At 48.6% G+C, this 21,641-nt stretch overlaps 1 protein-coding gene across 1 annotated transcript in view; it reads right to left on the reverse strand.

The window, feature by feature from the left end:
• Positions 1-14,686: 14,686 nt before the first annotated feature.
• GABRE (gamma-aminobutyric acid type A receptor subunit epsilon) overlaps positions 14,687-21,641 on the reverse strand; it is a 77,968-nt gene continuing 71,013 nt past the window's right edge. Inside the window, exons 9-10 of the mRNA XM_075008137.1 lie at positions 17,236-17,438; positions 14,687-15,115 (exon numbers count right to left, since the gene is read on the reverse strand). Of these exons, the coding sequence (XP_074864238.1) occupies positions 14,828-15,115; positions 17,236-17,438 (491 nt within the window). The 3' untranslated portion in view covers positions 14,687-14,827. The remainder of the gene's footprint in view (positions 15,116-17,235; positions 17,439-21,641) is intronic.

The raw sequence follows: 21,641 nt of genomic DNA on the forward strand, positions 1-21,641 counted from the left end.
ACCACTTGCTCCAAGGGCATGCTAGGAAATGTAGTCCCCTCTCTGTTTTAGGGCCAGCTGTCTAGGCAGGGAGCTGGCCAAGGCACTACAGCGCCCCCCAGGTTGCCTTGGGTTAATCTCATCATGCCCTGCAGGCTTTCTCTGCGCAGCACACAGCAGGGAGGAAGGATGAGAAACTGGCCATGGAGGGGGAAGGGAGTCTGTTCATACCATTTGCATCCCCTTCTGCCCACCCCTCTGCAAGAATAGCTTATTTAAAAAAAAACACTGCTGTGCAGACAGAGCCGAAACAGAAAGTGCTGAAAAATTTTGACTTGGAAACAGCCACATGGAAGATTTTCATTCATTTCATTTCAAAAATAAAATAATGCAGGGTGTTTAAACTACATTTTTCCTTTTTTATTTCAAAACAACATTTTGAAACAAAAATATTGGTTTGAAACATTTTTCACTTTGCTCGCGAAAAAAAAAAAAATCAAACAATTTGCTCAAAAGGAGCATTTTCCTGTGGCAAAATGTCACGTCTGAAGATACTGCCTTTTCCAGTGGGAAAAAAGTCATATGGTAATTTTTTTCCCTGTTCTGGTGATAAAATTTGTCTTATTCATGTGGTAAAAAGCATACGGTGCAGCACCGGAATAAAGGGGTTTCCTTTGTGTTTGTGTTCAGATTCCCCGTGTTGGATGAACTTTTTCTTCCATCCATGTTCACGGGACGGGACAACTTTCATCACTCCAGACTGTCATTAATACTGTTTATTATTTTTATAATAAATAATACGCAAAAGCCACTCAACACCCAAAAGCCTCAACTGCCATCACAGCCGCAGTGTGCGAGGGGCTGTACCAGCACATACTGGGTGTGTCTGCACTTGCATTCCTCTTTTGAAAGTGGTATGCAAATGAGGGAAATCAAAAATGCAAATGAGGTGCATATTTGGGAACTCATTTGCATATTTTTATTTCAAAAGAGCATCTTTCGAAAGAAGAAAACCAGTGCAGATGATGCACTCGCGAAAGGAAACCCCATCTTTGAAAGAATCCTTCTTCCGTTTATTTAATGGGAAAAAGGATTCTTTCGAAGATGGGGTGTACTTTCGAAAGAGCAGCGTCTACACTGGTTTTCTTTTGAAAGAAGTGCTTTGGAAATAAAAAGATGCAAATGAGGTGCCAAATATGCAAATATGCACCTTATTTGCATTTTTGATTTATCTCATTTGCATACCGCTTTCGAAAGAGGAACGCACGTGTAGATGCACCCAGTTAGAGTCAGCCCCTGCCCCAAAGAGCTTAAAGGCTCAAACTTTTCCATTATCCAACATATGTATGAGAGGTGGGAGGAGACAAGAATGGGACTCAGTGAAGTGGCAAATGAACTTTTTTCACAGCTGAAGTACAGAACATGAATACTTGCATCATGACTTCAGCACAGTCAGTAGTCCGGCGTGTCATTGGTCAGCATCTCAGTTCAGCTCGTGTGGACAACATACAAGGACATGAAAAGTCAGCAATCATCCCATTTTAAAACAAAAAACTAGCCCACTGACTGTCATAAGTTGTGATATAAACCAAGTGATTCATAATTAAGGTTGTTACGTTTATCTTAATCTGGGGAAAAAGGGGGAACCATAAATAGAGGAGTCTTTTACCCCCAACTCTGCCCCATACATGATTTGTGGCTCAGTGGCCAGCCATTAAAAAAAAAAAAAACCCTCCGTGCCTCAGTTATCCCCTCTGTTAAATGGGGAGAATGATCCTTACCCATCTTTGCAAAGAGGTTTGAAATTTATGAATTAAAAGTGCCCAAAATATAAATTGTTATTTAATGACTGTTTTTATTTATTGTAATAATTGGGATGCACACACTTTAGCAAAGCCAGAGGAAATCCCTTCTCATACCTTTAGGAATCTGCTTGATGTTGATCTCATGTGCTCCATTCTTTGTAATTATCTCATCCCTTCTAATTCTCCATCTTTCCATGTCAGATTATTCCTTTTCTTTGCAATAGCTCATCAAATCCAAGTCCTACCTAGCCCAAGTCTTAACCAACTTTTCTCTTCCCTAGACACTCTCCTCACTGTATTTAATGTAGCAATCCTTAGGTTGAACTAGCCTCAAAGTGACCGTAGTTATCCTAGAGCTGTATTCTAAGAAGTGCTGCGTGAGCAGCTCTTTCGAGATGCAGCGTAATTCCTACTCTCATTGAGCTGAATGGGAACAGAGGGCTCCAGGCACATTGCAAAGCGACCCTCCACCCCCTGTCCCCAGGTCAGAATATACCATCAAGGGCCCGGGTGTGAATGGGTAGAATTCCCGCTGAACACACTGAAGCCTGCGCCTACTCACTCAGTGCCGACTTTGCCCATTGTGATGTTAGCAGAGAGAGGTGAGCAGGCACATATGTCCATAGGGAGTCTATCGTCTTTATAGTCTACCCAACCATCTAACTTACTAAGTGCTGCTGCTTACTGGGTAGCCTCCTACATTTGTTTCCTTGGAGCATCTATGTTCCAAACCCGTGTGGTATCTGAGGCATTTGTATTATCTTTGCTACTGTGGATGACTTTTGTCTTCCACCATGTTCTAAACCTGCCTGGAGTTTCTATTGCTGCTAGCGTCATTGGCATATTTCACCACCTGATGCCCACTTGTGCCTCCAAATCCTTGCTCAAAATATTCAATAACACTGGTTCCAATACAAACTGGTCATGTCCCTCCCTAACTGTGAACAGACCTTGCCTATGATCTGTCACCTAAGCAATTTAATCCACAACCATCTTTGTTTCCTGAAATAGCCTCCATGAGGACCATAGAAATTAGCAATGGCAGAACTAATTTCTCGTCAGGGCAGTATTTATCCATGCAGTATATGAGGCCACTTCTACGTTACCCAGAAGATCAACCTGCTCTGGGTTGATCTTCCAGGGTTTGATTTCATGTTTCTGGTAGGGACACAAAAAATCAACTTATCGGTGTTCGGCATTGATCCCTCTGCTCCTTGATAACTCCCGTCGACCTTCCCTCAGTGAGGACGGCCAGGTAAGTCAATTTCAGATGGGACGATTCTAGCTATGCACTTACCTATTTTCCTAGTGTAGACCTGGCCTGAGTCTGTTACCGAGTCCTGCCTAGCGTCGTTCAGTGGGGTCGTGGTTAAAAAAAAGAAGTGCTGAACTATCCTCGCCTAACTTAACTGCTGTATTCCCCAAAGGATAGGTGGGTAAACACAGGCTACCCAAATTTACTTCTAACTACCCTGCTAATTTCACTATGTCAAATGAGACCCCATTCATTTAGGAGACTTGTCCACACCTCAGTCAACGTCATTGTCAAGGAAGCTATTTTTACCCTTTTCTTAGACTTTCTTTTCCCTCATTGAAGTCTTCTCATTCAAACCCCCTTGTACTAGCCTCGGTAATTCTGCTCCGTCGTCTCAAAAGTCTTTGGGAAAAATCTGAGAAAATTAGATCAGCTGGGAAGCCTTTATCTCCTGATTTATTCAGCATTTCAAAGAACTCTAACAGGTTCGACAGGCATAATTTTCCCTTCCAGAAGCTGTGCAGATTTGACCCTATTAGGTTACACTTAGCCAAGTGTCATCCTGATGTAGCCTTAATTAGGCTGTTTTTGAGTTCCCCTGGAAGCAAGGTAATGGTATATTTATGGATTAATTAAACATGACACATCATTATTCGGATAACATTCAACAGTGTCAAAATCCATCATTAAACCAGGTCAGATTTGCTCTCAAAGAATATCTACCCCTCATGGTCCTGTTAGCTGTCCTGTAACCTAGCCCTTTCCATCTACTCTCCCTGCAGGTGCTGGCTCTCTGCTTGGAACACGCCTTTGAAGTGACAGTCATTTCTAAAACTTGCTCTTTATAAAAGATTTCTTTGACATTTACACAGTAAGTAAATATGAACGGGAAGTCACTTTCAGCAAGCAGCACTGTGGGACAGGCACTCAGCTGCTATAAATGAGGCTGCACCCATTTATTCCAGGAGAGGATCTGGGGCCATGATTTTCTGCTACGGATGTAGATTCTTCCTGCTTAGTACCAATGTTCCCTCTAACCTTTTCCATCCATGTGCAGAATAAATTTTATGTGCACCCAGGTATGTGCACCACCCGAAGAAACAAACACAGCTACGGGCGCTCTGTTAATCAGAATCACTCCTGGGTGGCCACGCAAGCACACAGCTTACAGGGAACCCCCTCTCCATGTGTCTCCTGGCTAAAAGCTGCTCAGCCTAGCAGAGCTGGCACTTGCAGGTGTTACTGAATTGCTCCTCCGACTTCTGGGAGTCACCCCTAGCAAAGGGGTAGGGCATGTCTGAGCGCAGGCAGAGCCTCAGCTTTCTCCTAAACCTTCTCAATGTTTCAATTTTCTTTCTGAATCCTGGGGATTAAAAAACCCCTCTGTTTGAGCTGCAAGGGCCCCAGAAAGGACCTTACATCTCTTGTTTTAAATTCATCGGGGCCCACTTCTGCCACCCATGCTCAGGCTGAGTAGAACCTCAGGCCACGAGAAGCCCTTTTGATTTCCATAGGATGATTTGTAGAATCAGATACCACCCACAGACTGAAGGCCGTGGAAATGGGATTACACTTTGTTCCACTCCAGCAGAACTAAACAAAGCTCAATCCTGTCTACACTATGAATAAAACTATGTCAGGGCCTGGCTGTTAACACAGGCAACTAATGCAAAACCAGTGAACTAGATTTAAAAAAAGTTGCAATTAACCACAGTTTTAATAATGACTACTAATTTAAATTTATTATACATATTTTTGGATATTTTGCTACATTTTTAAAATACATTGATTTTTACTTGCAACACAGAATTCAAATGCAGATGTACATGCATCTGCTGAAGCGGGTCTTTGCCCATGAAAGCTTATGCTCCAATAAATTTGTTAGTCTATAAGATGCCATGGGACTTCTCGTTGTTTTTACAGAATACAAAGTATACAGTGCTCACTTTATATTACAACAGTGCCATGCGGATGCCTGTTCTCACTTTTAGGTGACACTATCAAAGAGAAGCAGGCACTGTTATCTTCTGCAACACACACTTGTTTGTCTTAGCGATTTGGTGTTTCACAAGTAGGACTGAGTGGACTTGTAAGCTATAAAGTTTTACTTTCTTCTGTTGCTGAGTGAAGCTAAAAAACCTAAACAAACCAAACAAAAGAACCCAACCGCAAACTAAATCTGCATTTATAAATTGTACTTTCACAATAAGGAGATTTCATGACAGAAATTGTGTGAGGTGAACTGAAAAATATTATTTTTAATAACTTTTTTTACAGTGCAAATATTTGTAATCCCATTTCAAGTGAATATGGTACATTTTGTATTCTGTGTTGTATGTGAAATGGATATATTTGAAAAATGTAGAAAATACACATTGAAACTGGCATTGTATGATTGTTTAATACTTCAATGACAACTGATTAATCACAGCTATTTTTTTGATCTTTTGATTCATTGTGATTATTTTTTAAATCACTTGACAGGACCTGCTCCCAGCAGTCAGTGTAGCTGAAATACCATCTACGCTAGAGAATGGCAATCACGAGGTAGGCGGTCCCTTTACAAGTGTCATGTTTGTACAGTAGATGGAGCCTCGCAGACTTATTGAAAGCTTTACAAATCCACTGCTGTCTTTTGCTGTGATCTGCTACAGAAGGGGGACAGCTGTGGTCTATGGTGACAGCCATCCTGGGGGAAGCCCTGAGCCATCCTCTGTTGGTAGCCACCCACCATTCCTGGTCATACTTTGGAAATGAGGATGAAGCCATTTTTCCCTCCCCGACTTGCAGCCCTTGTGAATTTTTCTACAGACTTCCACCGGGGCCTATGCCTACGCAAGCTGGCTCAGAAACAGAGTCAGTCAAGAACTTGATTTGATTTCCTGCACACATGAATTAGTTCTGCATCACCATGGACTTGAGTTTAATGGAAAATGGAGAAAATATTCAGGTTTGTATCTTCGATGAAAACTGGAAACGTTCACAACAAAATTTCACCCGATGTTTACCAGAGTTTGGCCAGGATTTTTTTCCACTAGCTGGTTCTACTCAGACGGGCAGGGAGGGGTTAAGTTTGGGCACCTGCCAAACCCAAGGAAGGGCTAAAATGAGAAGTGAAACTGTTTCCCTTTTTCCCTTTTTTTTTTTGCATATATAGGGAATGTGGCAGAAGGAACGCAGTGCTGCTGAAGGCTGGGAGGAATGTGTCTCCCAGAGGTCATCTGCATGAGAATGCAAAGGGCGGCAGGTGTGATACTGAGGCTGGGAGGAGTGTGTCTCCCAGTGATCATTTCCATGAGAATGCAAAGGTGTGCATGTGTGATACCTTTTCAGGCAAAGCCTAATGGGTAGCAAGTAAGCCATGAGATTTGGTCTGTTGTAAACATGTAGTTGTAAAATCACAATTTAAGCTGACACTTAATGCGGGAGTTGTGAGATCTCACCAATGCTCTGGGTTGTTGTGGGGGACAGGGCAGTCGCCTTAGCTGTGTAAGACTTTGATTACACAGGGCTCCCTGGTTTAAAGCATTGTGAAAAAAAAGGGGAGGGGCACTAGTTGAGCCAGCTTGCTGAGTGCCATGGCTGTGCCTATGCCTTGGCCATATAGCTATAAGCCTGGCTTGACTAACCCTCCCCACCTGTTGAAAGATAGAGCTGGATACTAGGGTGTTTGTGAAACCCCATATGAGAGATACCAGGAGCTGAAATCACAGAGTAGCAGCTGAGGCCATGCAGAGCTGAAATCACAGGGTTCTGCCTTAGAGCGATCCCAAGCAGTGGGGTTGGGAGTGATGACAGTGGGCAGCTGGTAGAAGCGGTGGCGGATGATGGCGGGCAGCTGGTAGGAGTGACAGTGATTGGCGGGTGGCTGGTAGGAGTGGCGGTGGACGATGGTGGGTGGCTGGTAGGAGCAGCGGCAGATGATGGCGACCGGTGGGCTGCGGCTGGTGGCAGCAAGGGGAGGCTGCAGACAAGTGGACAGCTAGTACTGCCCTGGTGATGTATCTGTGGGCTTTGGGTTTGGGACTGCACCGCAGAAGGTTCACCCTGTAACTGTGTGTGGGGTAAAGGGCCAAGAGCCCCAGCAAGAGACTGGGTTCTACTGCATATGGGGATGGTATCTGGGTAAAGGGGGTTTGTCTCTTCTTTGCTTAGATATACTGCATCTGTCACTGTAACCTTGGGGTAGGTTACGGTCATTAAACAAGCCATTTCTATCTCAGACTCTGTGCTTGCGAGGGGGGGGAGAACCGCCTTACAAGCACCCAGCACGGGGGTGAAATTGTCCCAGGCCACTGGGTGGGGGCTCGAGCCGGTTGGTTGTATCCTTGACAGGAAAACCCCACAAGAGTTGAACCCAGCCCTTCTGGCAGGCATCTGGCATTAATAGAAGGGTTACATAAGTGTGGGCTCGTCCGGGATCTCTTTTGCTGGGTAGTACCCCTCGCAAGCACACACATATATATATAACATTGTAAGAAGCAGTTCTGTTGTAGAATAAGTTAGAGTTTATACCATGGCTGGCCGTATGCTAGAAGACTGCTGTGAGGAGTTGAGTATCGATCCTAGAAATTGTCTATTAGTTTTAGGGATACCTGAGGGTATGGAAGATGGCCCAATTGAGGCCCTTCTAACAAAAGCCATTGATTCTCTAACGAGGTGTCGTATACAGGGGCGTAGACCTCAAGGAGACGACAAAGCATTTGTGGTGCTATGTAAATTGCCAGTAGCTGTGGACTCTGCAGATCCCAAGTGAGATAAAGATTCCCACTGGCACCTTGAAAGTTGTGATCGCCAAGGCCTTTGCTACAGGCCCCGCCTCACATGCAGTATTTGAGGAGAAGATGACAGCCTTCTTGGCACAGGAAGGAAAGACTATGGCAGACGTGTCGAGTCTACTGAGTGCTGAACCATCGGCCCCTGGCCCTTCTATGGATGTATGGGCCAAAGCTTTGGGACGAGCATTGGAGAAGGTCCTGCGACCTCATCATGAGTCTAGTTCATACCGTAAGTTATGCTTATTTTCTGGTGGTGCGGTCCCAATACCAGGGGAAGAAGTGTTTGAACCCTGGTTACAACATACCACTGAAATGCTCCAAGAGTGGGCAGTACCTGAAGTTGAGAAGAGAAGGCGACTGATAGAGAGTCTCTGGGGTCCCGCACTGGATGTCATTCGCACGGTGAAGCTGGGTAATCTGAAGGCTAGTGCAAATGACTGCTTAGAAGCTCTCAATCATGCTTTTGGGAGGATTGAAGATTCGGAGGAAGTTTATTGCAAGTTCCTGAGTACCAGACAACAGAGGGGCAAAAAGTTGTCAACCTATGTTCAGAGTTTGGAGAAACTACTGCAGAGAGTTGTTTTGCATGGAGCCATCACAGCTGAACAAATGGATCGAACTCTAGTGTCCCAAATTGTGAGGGGACTGCAATGCCAGCACCCAATCCTATTCTACCTTCGGTTAAGAGAACGACTGGTGGCCCCACCCAGCTATTCGCGATCGATTAGAGAGATCTGAGAAGAAGAAGAAAGGCAGGCCACTAGTGAGAGTTGGGGCACTCAATCGTCCAAACATGGCGGTACAACCCTCTCGCAACCCCCCACAACATTGATGGTGAACAGTGGAGAGGAGCTTGCCCAGAAGGTGCAAGACCTGATGGTGCAGGTGGACGAAATGAGGGGTGCTGTAGGTCCAGCCCGGTCACCAGGGAGTGGTGAACAGCTAGCAGCAGTGGTCCATAAGACTGGGCTCAGGACCACTACTTGTACACGTCGGCCAAGTATAGGATCATTCTTCTGCTACAAATGTGGTCAGGAAGGACACACTGCAGCAAGATGTCGAAATAGAGAAAATCCAACACTGGTGTACCAAAAGCTGAGGGTCACCTGGGAAAAGTCGGGAAATGGCTACAGGGTTTGGGGAAAGGAGCCGCACACACCCTCTGGAATTGAAGGCTCCCTTAGAAAAGACAGACCCACGGCCTTCCCACAAGGACTAATAGGGCCTAGAGCAGAAGTCAATGTGAAGACAGAAGGGGTGGAATGTAGAGCCGTACTTGACACAGGATCTCAAGTGACTATCATATTCCAGTCATTCTATCAACAAAGGCTTGGGCGCCTGCCTATCCAGCCACTGATGGGTCTCGGCTTGTGTGGACTCAGCGTGAATGAATACCCCTATGCGGGATATATCATAGTGCACCTAGAGTTCCCGGAAGAAGTGGCGGGGGTAAGAGAAGAGGTAGACACAGTTGCCTTAATATGCCCCGACCCCAATGGGATCTCTAATGTGTTGGTGCTAATAGGGACCAACTCCAGTCTCTTTAAAGTACTGGCAGAATACTGCAGACGACGGGCCGGGGACCAGTACCAGAGCACCCTGATGATTCATGCACTTTGTGCTGAAGCCTGCAAGAAAATCGAGGATTCTAAACAGGAGTTGCCTGAACTACCAATGGGTGCCCTGAGGTATGCGGGCACAACTCCCATAGTAGTGCCTGCAAGGACAGAGCAAGAGGTGCTCACTAGGAGTACCTGGCTAAAGAGCAGCGGAGGGACTTTAGCTATGGTAGAGCAACCAGCTGACGGAGGCCTTCCTGAAGGAGTGCTGGTTCCCAGTGGAGTTATAGCCTTACCTGCTGAAGCACAGGAAGAGGTGACTATACTAATCGCTAATGAGACGAGTCGTGATATTGTTGTAAAGAGGGGGCAAAAGATAGCAGACCTTTTTGAGCCCGATGCAGTGGTAAAGCCCCAGTGTGGTACTCCGGCCCCAACGATAGGTCCAGAAAAATTTGACTTTGGAGATTCACCACTGTCTGAGGAATGGAAGACACGGTTAAGGGAAAAGCTTTGCAAGAGAACAAAGGTATTCTCACTGCATGAGTGGGATGTGGGATGTGCCAAAGGGGTTGAACATAACATCAGGCTGCCTGATTCTCGACCCTTCCGGGAGAGATCCAGGAAGATCGCCCTTTCTGAGATGGAAGATGTGCGACAGCATCTTCAAGAGCTGGCAGAGAATGGCATCATTACAGAGTCCCGCAGCCCATATGCTTCACCCATTGTTGTGGTCCGTAAAAAGAGTGGAAAAATCCGGATGTGTATTGATTACCGCACCCTAAACAGCCGTACGGTGACTGACCAGTACACTATGCCTCGGATCCAAGATGCCTTAGACTGCCTGCTAGGAAGCCAGTGGTTCTCAGTTTTAGACCTTCGAAGTGGATACTATCAGATTCCTCTGGGGGCAGAAGATAAAGAGAAGACAGCCTTCATCTGCCCATTAGGGTTCTACCAGTTCGAACGCATGCCGCAAGGGATTTCCGGGGCACCAGCCACATTCCAGCATCTTATGGAGAAAGTTGTGGGAGACATGAACCTACTGCAAGTCTTGGTTTACTTGGATGACCTGATCATATTCGGAAGAACACTGGAGGAACATGAAGAAAGACTTCTTAAGGTCCTTGACCGGTTGGAGGACTATGGGTTGAAACTTTCTGTTGACAAATGCCAGTTTTGTAGAACATCAGTGAAGTATGTGGGTCACATTGTGTCTCAGGAAGGTGTGAGTACTGATCCAGACAAAATAGAGGCACTTGTCACATGGCCACATCCCAACAATTACCGAGAGCTTAAAACCTTTCTTGGATTTAGTGGATATTACCGTAGATTTGTGGAACATTATGCGTCCATTATCAAGCCTTTGAATGATCTCACTCACGGATACCCGCTCAACAAGAGCAAGGCTAAGACCAAGGGTAAGGGGGGGCCCTCAAGACTTCCAGGGCAGAAGTGCCGTGGTCCTCTAGAGCCTTTTGGATCACAATGGGATGAGAGGTGTGAGAAAGCTTTCCCAGAGATCATTAACTGCCTAACTCATGCTCCAGTCCTAGTGTTTGCCGACCCAAACAAACCCTTTATCTTGCATACAGATGCCAGTTTGGAAGGGTTAGGGGCGGTGTTATACCAAGATGTGGACGGCAAACATAGGCCTGTGGCCTTCGCTAGCTGAGGATTGTCTGACAGTGAGACCCGTTACCCCATCCACAAGCTAGAGTTCTTGGCCTTGAAGTGGGCCATCACTGAGAAGTTTCATGACTACCTATATAGTGCTAAGTTCCAAGTATGGACAGACAACAATCCATTGACATATGTATTGACAAGTGCTAAGCTGGATGCTACTGGGCAGACATGGGTGGCTGCCTTGGCCAGCTACGAGTTCAGCCTACAGTACCGATCGGGGAGAAGCAACATTGATGCCGATGCATTGTCACGACGCCCACAGCCACTGGAGATTGCTGAGATTCCTGTAGATGGAGTAAGAGCCATTTGCAATGGAAGTTATCACAAGTCCCAGGCCCCTGAGAGTTGCATTGCTGAAACTCTGGGTTTACCACCTGAGAGTGTGCCGTCAGCCTCTGTGAACTATATTGCGTTGGATCAGTTGCCATTGCCTAGGCTCAATGCGGTGGACTGGCAAAAAGCCCAGTTGCAAGATGCTGACATCCGTGACACCCTACTTGCAAAAAGAGAGAGGCAAGACCCTCGGACCATTGTTCCCTCCACTCCGGGAAGTAAAATACTACTAAGGGAGTGGGACAAACTGAGACTGATACAAGGCGTGCTGCACCGGGTCACCGTAGACCCATTGCAAAATCGACGAATACAACTGGTACTACCAACCGAGTACAGGGTTCTGGCCATGAGGGCTCTGCATGATGATTTCGGACATTTGGGTATGGAAAGAACACTTGAGCTTCTCCGTAACAGGTTCTATTGGCCCCGGATGGCCGAGGATGTACGCAGGAAATGTGAGACGTGTGCTCGATGTGTTCAACGCAAAACTCTGCCCACTAGAGCAGCCTATCTGCAGAGCATCACAACCAGCAAACCCTTGGAACTGGTATGCATTGACTTCTTGTCTCTGGAGCTGGATAGGAAGAATATTGGAAACATCTTAGTGGTAACCGATCACTTTACCCGATGCGCTCAGGCCTACCCCACACGGGACCAGGGAGCCACCACTGTAGCACGGGTATTGTGGAAAAAGTACTTCTCAGCGTTTGGACTCCCAGCTCGGATACACTCTGACCAAGGGCGAGACTTTGAAAGTCAACTCTTAAAGGAGGTGCTAAGAGTGGCAGGAATAAAGAAGTCCAGGACAACCCCTTACCACCCGCAAGGGGACCCTCAGCCAGAACGGTTTAACCGAATCTTATTGGATATGCTGGGAACATTGCGCCCGGAGCAGAAAGCGGCCTGGAGTCAACATGTTGCCTTTTTGGTGCATGCCTAGAATGCCACAAAGAATGACACTATGGGAGCCGCCCCATGTTTGCTAATGTTTGGACGAGAGCCCAGACTACCAATAGACTTATGTTTCGGGGTGTCAGGGGATGGGGAAGGCTATGAGACACATCTGCAGTATGTTTCCCGACTAAAGGAAAAGCTGCGGGATGCCTACCATTTGGCTACGGCAGCTGCCCGCAGGAACACAGATCGTAACAAACACCGGTATGATGCAAGAGTGTGCCCTCAGGAGCTCCAACCTGGGGACCGAGTTCTCCTGCGGAATCTAGGGGTTGCTGGTAAACACAAGATCGCCGATAGATGGAAGGCAACACCCTACCTGGTGGTGGAAAGACTTAAGGACCTACCTGTTTACAAGATTAAACCTGAGAGCGGATCAGGGCCAATGAAGACCGTACATAGGAATCTCCTACTGCCCGTGGGAGAGTTGGTTGGTGCATCTGCAGAGATGGACTATGACATACGAGGTCACATCCATTACCCAACACAGGCAGTGGGTGCAGTGGAGATGATCTACCCTTATCCAGCACCTTCGAGAGTGATTCTGAAGAGGATGAGATTCCCATGGAACACCCTAGAGTGGGAACCAGGTCCCAGAGTCTATTGCAGGAGCCTGGGGAAAGGGCAACACCTTTGGCACTGAATCCCAGAGCAGAAGTGTTTAGGCCCCGGCCTGGGGACCCTCCTTCCACAGCAAGACTAGTCTGGGATGATGAACCTGCCCCAGTTGCCAACAGTTTGGAGGAGAACCAGGCATGTGCAGATACACCCCGATTAGCTGACGGAGACGTTTTTGTCCAGGATATCCCAGTCTGTGAGCGAGAGACACAAGGACCAATGCGGGTGGAGGGGGAGTCCCTGGGTGGACGCCCCTTGCCCCTGCTGTCAGAGGAGGACCCTGCAACCCCTGTTATCCCCATCCTCAATAGGCGAGATGCAGCCATAAAGCCCATAAACAGACTAACTTATGAGGCACCTGGAGTAGTTGGGGAGGATGTAATACATCTGGCACACAGATTGTAGAAGCCACAGTGAGGTTTCTCAGGCCATTAGAGGGGAATTCATGTGGATGTTATAATCAAAACAGTGTTTTGCCGGGACGTCAAATTCTCAGCTGGGGGGGAGGATGTAGGGAATGTGGCAGAAGGAACGCAGTGCTGCTGAAGGCTGGGACGAATGTGTCTCCCAGAGGTCATCTGCATGAGAATGCAAAGGGCGGCAGGTGTGATACTGAGGCTGGGAGAAATGTGTCTCCCAGAGATCATTTCCATGAGAATGCAAAGGTGTGCATGTGTGATACCTTTTCAGGCAAAGCCTAATGGGTAGCAAGTAAGCCATGAGATTTGGTCTATTGTAAACATGTAGTTGTAAAATCACAATTTAAGCTGACACTTAATGCGGGAGTTGTGAGATCTCACCAATGCTCTGGGTTGTTGTGGGGGACAGGGCAGTCGCCTTAGCTGTGTAAGACTTTGATTACACAGGGCTCCCTGGTTTAAAGCATTGTGAAAAAAAGGGGAGGGGTACTGGTTGAGCCAGCTTGCTGAGTGCCATGGCCGTGCCTATGCCTTGGCCATATAGCTATAAGCCTGGCTTGACTAACCCTCCCCACCTGTTGAAAGATAGAGCTGGATACTAGGGTGTTTGTGAAACCCCATATGAGAGATACCAGGAGCTGAAGTCACAGAGTAGCAGCTGAGGCCATGCAGAGCTGAAATCACAGGGTTCTGCCTTAGAGCGATCCCAAGCAGTGGGGTTGGGAGTGACAACGGTAGGAGCGGCAGCAGATGATGGCAGCTGGTAGGAGCGACAGTGACTGGCGGGTGGCTGGTAGGAGCGGCGGCAGATGACAGCGACTGGTGGGTGGCCAGTAGGAGCGGCGGCGGACAATGGCGACTGGTGGGCTATGGCGGGCGGCTGGTAGAAGCAGTGGCAGATGATGGTGACTGGCGGGCTACGGCGGGCGGCTGGTGGCAGCAAGGGGAGGCTGCAGACAAGTGGACAGCTAGTACTGCACTGGTGATGTATCTGCGGGCTTTGGGTTTGGGACTGCACCGCAGAAGGTTCACCCTGTAACTGTGTGTGGGGTAAAGGGCCAAGAGCCCCAGCAAGAGACTGGGTTCTACTGCATATGGGGATGGTATCTAGGTGAAGGGGGTTTGTCTCTTCTTTGCTTAGATACACTGCATCTGTCACTGTAACCTTGGGGTAGGTTATGGTCATTAAACAAGCCATTTCTATCTCAGACTCTGTGCTTGCGGCGGGGCGGGTGGGGGAGAACCGCCTTACAGGCACCCAGCACGGGGGTGAAATTGTCCCAGGCCACTGGGTGGGGGCTCGAGCTGGTTGGTTGTATCCTTGACAGGAAAACCCCACAAGAGTTGAACCCAGCCCTTCTGGCAGGCATCTGGCATTAATAGAAGGGTTACACATATCTTGCTGGCGGCTGGTTTGTTTCAGCGCCACGTGGGCAAATGGCTAGAGATAGAGATAGGCGATCCAGTACACGATGTTGAAGAGCAGGAAGGCAGTGGGGAAGAAAACCCGGGAGTAGGAGTCCAAGCGGGAGATGTGAATCCGGATCCGACCCTCCCTCCACGTCCCTGTCTGACAGTCCTCGATGCAGCAAAAAAACCTCTCACATTCCTTGCCTTCTAGGCAAGGGGAGCCAGGCTCCTCCTCCTCCTCTACCTCAGGAGGCCAGTGCATGATGTTGTTGATGTTGACGGCGGTGAAGGAGGGCACCACGTGGGCACTGGCGGGTGGCTAGAACAAGGAAGAGAACGGGTTAGAGCAGTGGTTCTCAACTGGTGTGCCGTGAGACCTGTCCATGTGTGCTGTGAAACTTCGTCAGTTTCTCCTTGCTGCGGCTCTTTGCGGAGCCACCGCAGGGGGAAATTGCCAACCTCACAGCAGCGGGGGATCAAGCAGCTACGCTGCCTGAGTCCCAGCTGGCATGGGGGTGGTCAACTTCCCCCTTCCCAGAGCCGGTTCTTTGCAGAGCCACCGCAGGAGCCCATTTACACTGAGGGGCAGCTGAAATGCTGCTTCCTGGCCCAAACAGGCTGTCAGGGAGCCTGCTGTCCCTCCCTGCTGTGGCAAGGGAGGAAGGAAGAAAGGCAGGAGATTGCTGGAGCTGGGACACAGTTTATATGCTGCGTCCTGGCTCCAATGGGCTGGCAGGGACTGGAGCCTGCTCTCTCAAGCCACCTCCCCGCCGCATGGTTTTCAGCAGTTACTCAATTACTCAACATCCTCAGCAGGACATTGAGCAGATTTTGAAAATGTGCCTGTGCTCGCTGCCAAAGACGGTGTGTTCTGTGGCGGATTTGAAACACGAATGCATTTGACCCTTGTTTAGTTGGTTGCACACACTGCTGTGTTGCAGACCGCTCTAGGAAGACCCTAAGCATAGTAAATGTAAGTAAACGTGACATTTCTGACCGGCCAATTCAGCTGAAAGAAGTGGCCGGGCTGCAGAATTGTCTGTCTGATTGAAGCGTGCCGTGCTACTGAAAAGGTTACAGTAACGTAGAGATGAAACGTCACTTGCCCAAACAAAGATCCCTGCGAATGGTGGGCAATCAGTCCCTCGGTATCTTCTGGATGTCTTCAGTGCAGAGGGATACCACAGAGCTCTAAGTTCCTGTCTGACTGTCCTTCAGTTCTCTGGCACAGGTCTGGGCCAGGGATGCAAAATCCTGGTTAATTGGCTAACCAGTAGGTAAACCCACCCTTTAACCAATTAAAGTGGGGGCAGGGGGCTGGTGGACGGGGAGGCTGCTCCAGCCACCCCCTGCCTGTGGCACGCCAGGGACTTGGGCTGCTCCAGCCCAGCTGACGCTTCCTTCCCTGCGGTGCTGCCACAGGAGGGGGACACTCCAGTTGGACTGGAGCAGCCCTGGGTATCAATGCGCTGAAGGTGGGGGTGCTACAGCCCAGCCAGAGAAGCCCATGTTGCCTCCCGGCCACCACAAATGGGGGCTTCTCCAGCCGCGCTGGAGCACTCCCTACTTGTAGCAGTCCCACTGGAGCATCCATGTAGGATGAGGCTTATCAGTTAACTAGTTAACACCTGGAGCCTGGACGGAGAAGACCTGAGAGTGCTATTCCCCCAGCTCCATTTTGGCCATCCCTGGTCCCACACATCCTCAGCCTGTCCCATTCCCCCGAGGATGGATGGCGTCTAGGAGTATGGCATGCTGCCCAGACACGTTCTCCGACTGTCGCTGTGCATTTGCACTGGCCGCCGGAGGAAAGGGTGGGCTGCACCGTGCTTATCACCGCTCACGTCTTCAGCAGCATAGCTCCTCTCTGCCCAGGCAGGCAGGGGGGCTGGCGGGAGGAGGCACAATTCAGACTTCCAGCCTCATGGGGGTAGAACCCTGCTGAAGGTCAGACAGACAGGACTGGGGTGTGGTGGTGGTGGCACCCAGTGGGAACTTAAGGGAAGCCCATTGACTGGCATGAGTTAATAATTCCATACTCAGCAACTCACCTTGCATGCCACGCCCCGTGGTGCCCCAGTTCCTAGAGCTCTGCCTCTTCAAGCATCTCTCCCTTCAGGGGCCTGCTCACCCCACTGACTCTGCCAGCCTCTAAGCTCAGACCCTTGTACCGTTCCATCTGTCTGGGGTGTTACTGCCTGTCCTGGTCTCCAGGACCCCGATCTCTCCTAGTCTGGTGCAGTGTGTCCCTGCCTTTTTGGTACTCCCTGGGGCAGCACCACACAGCAACACAGGTCCGGAACAGGCTGTACACCAGCAGGCCTTGTGAACGCAATGTGCTACAGACCAGGAGGAAGAACGCAGCAGCCCGGATAGTAACAATTCTCAGCACTAGGCTGTTAGCTCCCCATTCCCACTCTCCCTTTTGTCCCCACCTACCAGTCTGAGTTTCTTGCTGTGGTGCTCCGGTGGTTTCTTGTTTCCCACCAGGTAGTTGAGCGTGGCATACTCCATGAGGGCGGCAAAGACGAAGATGAAGCACACGGAGACAAAGAGGTCCATGGCGGTGATGTAGGAGACCCTAGGGAGGTGCTTGCGGGAGATGGTGCTCAAGGTGGTCATGGTGAGCACTGTGGTGATGCCTAGGAGGGCAGAGAACACTGTCAGAAGTGGCAAAGCCAGGGAGAGATGGCAGGGGTACACACAGCATGGCAGTCACGTCTTTCCTCCCTGTGCCATCAGCACGCAGGTCCCCAGCCGCTCCATCAGTCCTCTTTCCCCGGCTCTCAGCGGGAGACAGCACATCCTGCCAGAACAGGGAGGAAGGGAGTGGGCCGTTCTCCTGTAACAGTTCTGTGGAGGGGAGGGCGGATGGGGTGGTCCGGGAAGCGCGTTTGCCTATTCGAGTGTAATTCCATTCCAAAAACGGATGCTGCAAAAATGGTCTTGTTGGGTTCTGTGCCTGTTGGGGGTTTCCTGTCCCTAATTCAGCTTACACGCGTAAAGCCAACAGATCCTGGTAGTCGGCGGGTAAGACTGAACTTCCGACCACAGGAGCTAAAGTTGTGTGTCTTTACTGCATCAGCAAAAAGCTGTGTGCCCCTCAGCTAAAGCTGTGGAGCAAACATCACGCTCACTTAACCAGTGCTTCCAGGTCACAAGTGCCAGGGCCAGCCTGAACTGTCTCTCAAAGCCGGGGCCAACATTTCCAAGGAGGGAAACCACCTGATTTTGAGGTGTCTCTGAGTCTACAGCTTGTGACCCCCTTGGGCCAGTTTCCAAAGGGCGGAGTGAGCTCATACAGGTGCTGCCGTGTGCTCCACAACTCTCACGCTCATGCCTTTTACCTGGCTCGTCTAAGATCACCCCCTATCAGTGGCTCTTTTTCCAAGCACTACCCTCCACGCAGGCACCCAAGCAGGAATCAGGCACATGCGCAACCAAAGCAGCTCTTGTTACCCTTCCCACAATGCCTGACCCCTATGCCCTGCAGAATTCTGGGTAAAAGCTCCCACACCCAGGGGCCTCTCTTGCTGGTTTGCCTGGGATGCGGCACAAAGAAGAACAACATCTTTGCAGAGGTCCAGCTTTCATCACACACAAATGGAGGGCAGGGTGCAAAAGCATCCAGTTCCCTTTCAGATCTAGAACCCACCTGTTATGTAGTGGGATGTCATAGTGATAGAGCTTGCGTCTTGGGTTGTCCTCCTGATCTGACTGTTGTCATAGTAACTGAGTGAGATCATTAGGGTGTTAGCCCAGATGGTTTTTGTTGGTTCCAGCTTGTAATGTGAGATGGAAGAAACGGGAAAGCCTCTCTGTGTTCAAGGGATTTCTGCCTGAACTCGGTGACCCCAAACAATATAACGCCACCATTGTGGAGAAAGTTCTGTATTAGGAAAAGTGCCCTAAGGCAGGTGGTGCTCTCTTCCTTCATGTTTCTGGGCTGCGCTTGGAAGGGCTGTAGCAGTTTCTAGGTGTGTGTGAGCTGTACGTTTGCATTTACATGCGCTGTCCTAGCTGGGAGTATACTGGGAAGTCCCTGGGAGCAAGGAACCGCATGTAAAAGCCATCTGGTAATTTTTGTCCTTCTCTGTCCCCTTGCTGTGACATTCCCCCTGACCTCCTCCTGGCTCCCAATTGCTCTCCAGGCCTTTAATCATTAGGTTATCTATGCAAATTAGATTAGAAGCTTCTCCGAGCAGTGCCTTTGTCTGATTTTTTGTTTGTAAATTGCCATGCACCATCTAGCTCATTACAGTTACTCTTGCCCCAGACCTGGGAGGGCTTCGTAAGAAGGTGGAAAGAGACATAAGTCAAAGTCTGTTCTTAACTTGCGCATGAAAACTGGTAACACACTGGTGACGATGAAGCCCCAGGAGAATCTGTCTTTGGGGTTCTTGGCTTTTCATCTTCTGGGATGTTAGCAGAGTCTCCCTTTGATATTATAGCCTTTGCTTCTATCACCAAAGAAGTGGGTCTGTCCCACGAAAGCTCATCACCTAATCAATTATTTTCTTAGTCTTTAAAGTGCTACTGGACTGCTTTTTTGCTTCTGTCACTGTGTGTCTGTGACTCCAATGTACAGCTACACTTGGAGCCGGGGGGGCTGGTTCCCAGCTAGATGAGACACACTGCACTTCTATTCCTTAACCTGGGATGCTAGAAATAGCAGAGTAAAACTGCAGTAGCACAAGGAAGGCGGGGAGGGTCTAATTACCCTGGGCAGGGCTCCCTCTAATTTTTTTCCCAGCCATGGGCAGAATAAATTTTGTTCTGTGCACTGAGGAATGTGCCGATGTGCACCACCCAGAGAAACACAGGCTGCTGGCTGTGGGCGCTCTGCTACTCAGCTGGGCAGCACCTGAATCTCTCCTGGGTGGCTGCCCGAGTGATCAGCTTACAGGGAACATTGACCCTGGGTACAAATTCATCTGGATCCAGTGGATATGTAAGCAGCTGATTTGCCCCAGCCACCATCTTTCCTACGATGACTACGTTACTTGTTGTGAGGGCTAGGCGTGGTCAAGCTAATGTAGACCTCCTCAACTGGGGAATCGCGACTCCTGGCCTCAAGAGGACATCCTACATTAGCGAGTGGGTCACACACCTGAGTCCTTGTCAGGGTCTCTCACTGCCACTGGATTTGTGTGGTATAGTCCAATGGACTTCCCCAAGCCAGGGGCTTCGTAATGTTCTAAGGAACTGGCCAGGGACACACCTACAAGTGTTTCTTCCCCTTACGGTCTTTTTAATGTTTCTGAGCCAAGCCCTGCATCTGTTGAGGTCGGTGGCCATACCCAACACCCAACGGAGGGAGAACTGGTCTGTGCGCACGCTACAAAATCATGAGCACACCACCACCAAAGTCTGCCTGTAACTGAGTGGAGAATTTGGCCCTGTTTAATCCCATGACAGAGACATGGCTGCACAGCTCCCTAGACCAGAAGCCAAGGGGGAGTTGTGCTACTGAGTTGGGAAAAATAGGTAGTTCTACCAGCCACATTTATAGAGGAGGCTTATTAAAGAGTTAAGGTGACACATCAGCTGGAAAAATGTAATTGTTATTGCATAGGAGACACATATGTGATGGTTATCACCAGAGTAGCTATAGATCAGTGGTGTGCAACCTATAGCCTGTGGCCTACACGTGCTCCATTTGGGTTCCATAAGACATTTTCATACAAAATCCTATCCTTTCATACAAAAAACATCAAATCACAAAAAGGGCCATAACTTGAACCAGCAGAGTTTAATGTTGACCCAAACTGGCAGAAACCTTCCAAATACAATTCATAATGCAATTATGTACTCCAAATTGTATTGTTTTGGAAAGTTTGGAAAATACTTAATCCTGGGTGATATATTTTATGCATTTCCCTGTATTTTTATTTGCCTTCTGTCAAAGCAAAGGACTGCAGTTGCAATACAGTCTGAGCTTGCATGTGCCAGGAAATCCATTGAAATACTTGTCATTATCTGTAGAATGGACTGATCTGAGAAAGCTTTTGTCCGCTATTTTATGTTTTATGAATACTAGTTACTTTTCAGTGACTACTGCACTGGCAACTGATATTCATCCAGCACGTTGCAGTATGAAATATTGACAGATCATGTACCTCTCCCTGAGCCGAGACTGGACCTGTGTCGTGTGTGATGAAGCAATGTACTGCAAAGGTGATTGAATAGAGGAATCCAAACAAATTTGACAATGGTCACCTTGAGATGGGAGTCCTCCATCATGCGATGTAATTCATGGGTGATACAGGCAGCGGACGCAAGAAAGTGGTTCAACATCCTTGTGGAAACCAACATCTATGGTGCTCCAAGTCGGGGGGGAGCATATAACTATGGTGTTGGAATCAGCACAATTATGAATGAGATGATGAATCATTTCAAATGGACGGCACTTGATAATTCCTTGAACAACGATGTTCTCCCAGAGGCCAAGAAGAGATGCATCTTGGAGAAAGCTCGTGCACTGAAGCATTTGAAGATGTGGGGAAGGCATAGAGAGAAAGCAGACTGGAATCACAGAATGCGCTGGCAGACTTCACGAACAACACCCAATCACGCCATCAGCACCACTTGTGCCCAGTGAAAAATCTGCTCCTGGAAGAGAAGTGTAACAGACTTCTCCCAGCTAACCATGGATTATATAACAGCAGTGAGAGATGATAACAAGTCCAGGGAGCTAGAGACATTTACAGAAATGATTCCACTGACTGCCAGCATGGTCGTGCTAGCTGGGATTACAAAAACGTAGCAAAAGCCAGACACATACCATATTCCGGTTGATAGGGAGCAGTATACTGGACTGCCAAACTCTTCAGGGGTGTGTGACG

The sequence above is a fragment of the Carettochelys insculpta genome, chromosome 13, assembly GCF_033958435.1.
Source record: "Carettochelys insculpta isolate YL-2023 chromosome 13, ASM3395843v1, whole genome shotgun sequence".
Lineage (NCBI taxonomy): Eukaryota > Metazoa > Chordata > Testudines > Carettochelyidae > Carettochelys > Carettochelys insculpta.